Here is a 6891-nt window from a genome sequence, read left to right as displayed (position 1 = left end):
TGTCCCAAACAAGAGAGATGTTTGGGACACCAACTCTCTGTGATTCTGCACCATTATATGAGGTTAATAAAAAGTGTTTGTGTGCACGGTCTGGAGTCTGCAAGACAATAAGGGCAACAAGATTCCTGTTCAACAAGATGCTGTGATAAGATCAAAAAGTCAGCAAAACAGGCCTGACTTGAAATGGGATACCTCATGTGTTTAAATGTTTAAGCAACATTTCCCTTTACTTGGAAAGCAAGCACTTTCGAGGGTGTGTATGGAATTATGTCCAGTGAGCTCAAATCTCCGCTCCAGGGCCGCTCCTCAAGTCCTGGACAGAACCCCCCCCCCCCCCCCCCTGTAAACGAAACTTTAAAAAGTGCCTCTTGCAGACATCTCGGCCGAGAGCTCCTTTACTTTCAGGCTGTGTTTGAGATGTGAGGTTTTTCAGTTACATTTGACGGCGGGACAGCGTCTCCAAGAGACCAACGTTGCCACGGCTTCCGCTCTCCTCTCGTGACTTACAAAGCAAATCTGATAGTAAAGCTTGTAAGACACGTTGGACTAGGATGAAGGCTAACAACAACATGTACATCACCAGAAACATTATGCTTGGGCTTTATTTTTTTTACATTCTTGTACACTATTATAAAGTCCTTTACGCAGGATAAACGAGCTCTCAACTTGCAGCCAGCTAATGCACTGTGCTTGAGCTGCTGATATCAACATCGGACAGTACTGTTGAGGGAATGCGTTTTAAGTAAATGTCAAGGATAATATCAAAAGTACTTCAACTGTACAGAGTGTAACGTGTGTGTGTGTGCATGATGGAGCGATCACATCAGAAACTAAATTGAGATATAAAAAGCTTTATTTAATGTTGCCACTTTAATGGTACTGGACTGTTCTTTAGATTTCGTTTAATATCAAGTCATTTTAATAAGTTAGTCAAAACACAAAAGCAAATGATTAGAGGAGGTGATTGAAGGGTAAGATTGTACACCTTAACATGTCTCTACTTTTTTCACGCTGCTGTCGCTCATACATACTGATTATACGCAGAGTGGTGTGCAATGCTTCTTTAGAATGAAACTCACACGGTCAAAAAAACAACTACCATCAGTGCTGCGGCAGGATGACGTACTGGATAAATAACAACACAGTGGTTCAGAATTAATAGTGCTAATTTTTTCCTCATTAAATTACACGCATAAAGGAACATCAGTCTATTTAAAATATATATATATATATATTTTCCGAACCAATCACGTTTATATAAACTTGAATGCAGCGCTTGTTTTAAATCGAATTTTCACATAGATATATTTTACTCCCCTGATAACATCAGGATGCCAATTCCTTACCATCTTGTGCCAAAAGAGAAAGCAGCTTTGGCGTTGCGGCTGTAGTTACATGAAGGCCAAAGTCATTCCTGCAGCAGATGTATATTTTGGGTCGGCACTCCGAGTTTGCTGTGAAGCACTTCCTCTAGCATTCCACAGCTTATCAATTTATTTTAGCCTTAAAGTGATATTGCTTAGTGTACTTGAAAGGGCGGTTCCTTCTCTGCATTCCACTCGTGTTCTGTTTGTGAATGAGGTCTTAATCTCTGGGGGGTGGGGTTGTTTATAAAAGTATCCCCTTTATACTTTATTATATCCACAGGAATGAGTGATTCGTAATGAAGCCTAAACTGATGTGTAAGTCAAAATGTTTCCCTTTTTTTGTCTCAAAAAAGAATCAACTACCTTTAAAACCCTTTTGTGTGTATAAAATAGTGATCAGAGTCATGTATATTTAAGTTTATTATATGTGCTATTATCATCAGTGTGCTGGGAGTGTTGCAGTTTCCCGTGGTCCAACATATCAGCTCTCAACAATACATATCCAACAGAAATTATGCTAATATTAAGTGACTTATTGATAATTCACTTACAAGATTTACTTTTTGTTGCAATTTTAATGACTTAAATATTATAAAGATTTTGATTTGCTCCTAATTACATCTGACTTTTCTGTATCAACACAAACAGCATAATATAGCGTACATTGTTAGGCTATGCGGTGTCATCATCTCAGACTTGCTATTAGAACCTACGAATGGAGTCAGCCCTTTGCACTGATTGCAGGTCCGCACTTGGAAGTGCACTCTGCCCATCCCATAGTAGGAGATAGAGTAGTTTAAAGATGATTATGTTTCTGAATGTTACTGGCATTGAAACAAATATAGAGAGCAGAAGAGAAATATAAAAATATACAAAGTGTTTATTGGAGCTTTGTTTTCCAACACCTAAAATACAGATCCTATTTCTGGACATGTATATGAAAGATAATCCTGACTGATTTGTGCGTGGTAATGGGATTGTGAGCGTGAGTTGCATTGGCCTTTCATTATTTTGTGAGTTTGCTCGCTCATTTCACGCCGTTATTCATTTTAATTTTATTTTAGTTCCATTTTGCCAAGTCAGGACAGAGACAAGGCACCAGTCTCCTGGAAACAGTCGTTATTTATTGTGCATGTGCAGCTGTATGCACAGATACAGGTAGAGGGAGCACAGGATGCAGGACATTGGAGTAAAGTATTCCCTTTAACTCTTAAGTGGAGATTGTCAATAGTATAATGCTTACAATTTCCTCTGCACACCAAAACAGCGGGTTTGTGCATGAGTGGACAAGTCTTTATTTTTTTAAACTGCTGAATCTCCTGTAAGGAATCCTCTCTGCACAACATAACAAGATCCCTGTACATCCGTGTTTGCAAAATATCTTTGTGTGTGTTAAATGAACCATAATTGCATAGGTACAGTAATGTGTGCATGCCCATATGAATAACGAACTGACTGCAATGCCTGTGAATATTACAAATGAAACTGATGGAAGATTCTCAACTTGTTTTACATGTGACCAAAGTAGCCATTGATTAATCTCATGATTCTGCACATTATTTTCTAGAAATGGTTGAATATTTTTTCTTGATGCCAAGAAGCCAATGTTTATTTTTGTACTTAATTCAAATTTATATTATCCTTTCCACTGCAATTCTAACAGAGTTCATTATCATGGGATTTGACTGAAAGCTGTCACTCAATATGGTACTTTATTTTGAAGGTACTAAATATAAATGTCTATAAGTGCAGGAATTTCCGTTTGGGATTAATAAAGTATTCTGAATTTAATGGCGAAAGCATGCCCTAAATATGACTCGACATAAAAGCGGAGTATGTATACACAAAATGTGATTTATTTGTACAAAACAGAGCATATCTAATATTTTGAGGTTTTTATTCTAGCATGCAGATTACTGCCAAAATTGTTTTAATGATTAAAATATTATTTGACGAAGACTAATAATAAGCACTTTTACTATGATCAGACTCATTAAGATGTTTATTTTATTTGAAATGCTGCTATCCTTAGTTTTGCGCAGACATGCTGTTTTTAAATTAACTTTAAGCCAAGTAGCAATAAAACTTTATACTGTGAATTTTTTCTGTCCAGTGTCCATTTTGCTTACGATTTTATGAGATATCAACATTGTTTTGTGGTAAGTATGACTTACAATGTATAGTTTTATAACACCTTGAACCACATCCAGGTTACGTAACTGTTTTTTTTCTACGGACATTTTCTCTTATCCAATAGGGAGCCTAAATAAATAGAAGCAGCACAGTGAAAACAAGCCATTTAGGGGAACATGTAAAAGATGCTTTTTGACACAGTGGGGGGAAAAGGGGCTTATTGTTAACTGCTGTTGTCGAATGGATTGGGAAGGTTACACCGTACTGCACACAGGGTTCATGTGCATTGAAGGTCGAATTAAAACTTTAGTTCAGAAACGGTAAGTGAATTGGGGTAATGGGTATGTCACCTAGATTGAAAAATCCTGAGTGTTTGATTTTATATATATATTGTTAAATACATTTTGAGGTTTTATTTTCAACATTAAGGTTAGGGTAGGCCTTAGAGGACTCAGACCTCAGAATAAATTGCTAAAACACGCATACAAGGTAAATGCTTCAGTTCAGTACGACCTCCTGAACTCTTGACCACAATCGATGCCACTTACTGATGGGGCAATTCTTGGTTCTGTAATTATATAAAGAGAATGGTCTCTACCTGCACTTTTGGAAACTTCTATGAGATGATTTACTGCTGTGTGAATAAAACCTGATTTGACAAACAAATTATGAGGGAGTATGCTTCAAAGTACGATGAAATATCCTTTTCTGGTGAGCGGTGTACGTCTTTAAGGGAGAAAGTCAGACTCCTTGATCCTTTCAAAGCTAAAATATTTTAAGATAATGCAGCTCAGTGAGAGAGCCATCAAATAATTTGGAGAAATACTGTGATAAATATAAATTAAAACAAAAACCTTAACTTAGTATATAACAACATTCTCCACCTATGGTAAGAACGGCCGGGATTAGAACAGAACAGCGAGCCAAGGAAGGCACAAGTTCAGTCGGTTTACCGTTTGTCTCGGCGACATTCTCAAAGAAAAATATTTCTCGGCTGTTTTACTGGTAGCCAATCTTCATCTTTTAACTTTACTGTTTTAGTACAAACTTAGATATAAAACATGATATAATTATTATTTATATACTATTTAGGTGTTTTATTGTAATCACATTAATAAAAAAAAAAGCCTGTACAGTACAAAAAAGGTGGAAAAGTGGTAGGAATAGAAAAATAATTGTACAAAAACCTATTTAAAAAAAATGAATGAATATTAAATCCATCCATCGTGGCAAAATGTAACATGTTTCCTTATCACAGGGATTCACTGTATGTATTTTATCAATCAGGGAGAAAGCCAGTTCACAAGTTATTGTCCTCGTATGTCCTTTGTTTCTTCAGCTCCCGCACTGACCTGAATGCTCTGACGGCGAGCACGGCACCAAAGATGAACACAAACACCCCGAGCACGCCAAAGAGACCTCCTGCAATGTCTGCACCGTGGAACTGGCACTCAAAGCCCTTGTGCCCTTTGCTTTTGTACATCTGCTCTCTCTCTGTACAAATGGGATTGTTGTAGGTCTCCTGCAGTTTAATGAAGTAGAAGACCAGCCCGGCGATGTAGCCTAAGCTGATCAGGAGGTTCAGCAGAGCTTCCCCGAGCAGCACGGGGGGCCAGCGGTAAGGCACTCTAAAAATCCCCAGGGCAAACATGATGCAGGCATAGATCATTAAGATCCCGCCGCAGGCCATGGCGAAGATATAGGGCGGGCGCTTAAGCTGATGGAACAGCCGGTCCAGCTCCTTCACCCTTTCCGCATCAGTTCCAGTGAAGGCATTGGCTCCACCAAAGTGATAATAATAGATTCCGCCGAGACTGGCCAGATCACGGTAGCCCCCGTTGTTGCTGTATGGAACCCCAGCGCAGATGATGAGAAGCAGATTCACAAACACCTCCATTATCTGGCAGAGACCTGAGACATGGGATCAACACAACGGTGACAGAAATACAAAAAAAAAAATCCATCCATTATATTATTTCTAAATCCTTACAAATATTGCATGTTGTATATATTAAAATGCATTATGTTACAGTTTATATATGAATATGTATCATCAAATTCAGAAATTATTGTTGCCTTGCCCTGACAAAGTAACATCTGAGGAAACAGGAAGAGTTGATGAATTAATTAATTGCAGATTTATTTATTTTAAAGTTTAAAATACATATATTTTAATTTCGATTGTTAAAATACTTTGAGATCCATCCTAAAAAAAATTGAAATTGTGCATGCTGACGGACATGAAGTTTGACGACAACAAACACTTCACAGAAGGAATAAATCCACTTGCCTCTACTCGTTAGGGCGTATCTAAGATTGTAAAGCGCTTGTGTGTGTTGTTGCTTATCACTCTCCCCTTCAGAGTGATGCACTGCAGCCTCTCTGGACCTGCATGGGGGGGGGGGGGGGGGCAGTTTTTGCTGTGAGATATGATGCAAGGTCATGCCGAGTCTGTCACAGATGGTTAAATGATGACGGAACATTAACTCCCTTACAGTCTTGCGAGCCCTTCCGGATCCTGCTGCCTGTAAGCAGGCGACTCCGCGTGAGAGGAAGTCGCCGCGTCCCGCTGCCTGTTCTGTTTGGCCTTGCCGTCAAAGGCAGAACTTCTCCCATCCGCGTGTCTCGGCTTCTGAGCTCGACTCCTGGAGTCATGCGAGGCGTGAGCTTCGTCGTGTGAACGATCCCCGTCTCTGCTCCCGTACTCGGCATTCACATCGCTCCTCTCGTGGCGTCTTTCCCTCCCCGGCATTTTCCTCTACCTGGAAAAGAAGATTAAAGACATGAATCCTATTACAGACCCAAAGTGGATAGAACGCTTGTATCTCTGCAGCTGCCACCGATGGTGGTTCAGCAGGATGGAGGTGGTGGTGGTGGGTGGGGGATTATGCAATGAAGATTATCAATAAAGTTAAACACGAGATGGTTTTAGGTGTTCCAGACATTTCTGTAAAAAAAAACATTTCCTTCATTGACTGTATGAGTTCTTTCCTTTCGTGTTTAAATTGCATTACGTAATCTGGAAATGCTTCCCAGGTAGGAACGATCCGAAGAGACGACATTGTTCCTCCTACCTTGAGGCTGTGAACACAGAGCGGGAGATTTGCTTTAATGCCGACGACAAACGGTTAATTATATTTTCCTAACTTCGGGTTGTGAAGCCTCGGCGGTCCATTTAGGTCAAAGTTGTTAACAAAACCCGTTCACGCTTCACTTCCTGTATACTCCCTTTCCTGCGACGCACCTGTGCTGTGCCACGCCCACCGGGTTCGAGGCCTTTTAGAGAATTAAATACAGTACTTTTAATCTAAAGTAAAACAAAATATTTATTATGTTTATGTTGTAATCGACCTACTAAACTATGAAGCGTATTAAGCTCGACTTGTCAAAA

The 6891-nt window shown here is 39.4% G+C and overlaps 1 protein-coding gene across 1 annotated transcript; it reads right to left on the bottom strand.

The window, feature by feature from the left end:
• Positions 1-4800: 4800 nt before the first annotated feature.
• Positions 4801-6252, bottom strand: marveld3 (MARVEL domain containing 3). The gene is made up of 3 exons (XM_068742160.1): positions 5996-6252; positions 5791-5888; positions 4801-5411 (listed from the first exon to the last, which is right to left on the bottom strand). The coding sequence occupies exons 1-3, from the start codon at positions 6250-6252 to the stop codon at positions 4801-4803; spliced, it is 966 nt and encodes a 321-aa protein (XP_068598261.1).
• Positions 6253-6891: the final 639 nt, after the last annotated feature.

The sequence above is a fragment of the Brachionichthys hirsutus genome, chromosome 1 (genome assembly GCF_040956055.1).
Source record: "Brachionichthys hirsutus isolate HB-005 chromosome 1, CSIRO-AGI_Bhir_v1, whole genome shotgun sequence".
NCBI lineage: Eukaryota > Metazoa > Chordata > Actinopteri > Lophiiformes > Brachionichthyidae > Brachionichthys > Brachionichthys hirsutus.
Note: the sequence above shows the minus strand (reverse complement) of the source record. Positions and strands in the feature narration are given on the sequence as shown.

Excerpts from the sequence above, each read along its gene's own strand:
- marveld3 (XM_068742160.1), bottom strand. The coding sequence starts at position 6,252 with ATGCCGGGGAGGGAAAGACGCCACGAGAGGAGCGATGTGAATGCCGAG. Across the intron at positions 5,889-5,995 it reads CCGGAAGGGCTCGCAAGACT|GTCCAGAGAGGCTGCAGTGC; the intron begins GTAAGGGAGTTA and ends CCCCCCATGCAG. Across the intron at positions 5,412-5,790 it reads ATACGCCCTAACGAGTAGAG|GTCTCTGCCAGATAATGGAG; the intron begins GCAAGTGGATTT and ends CCCATGTCTCAG.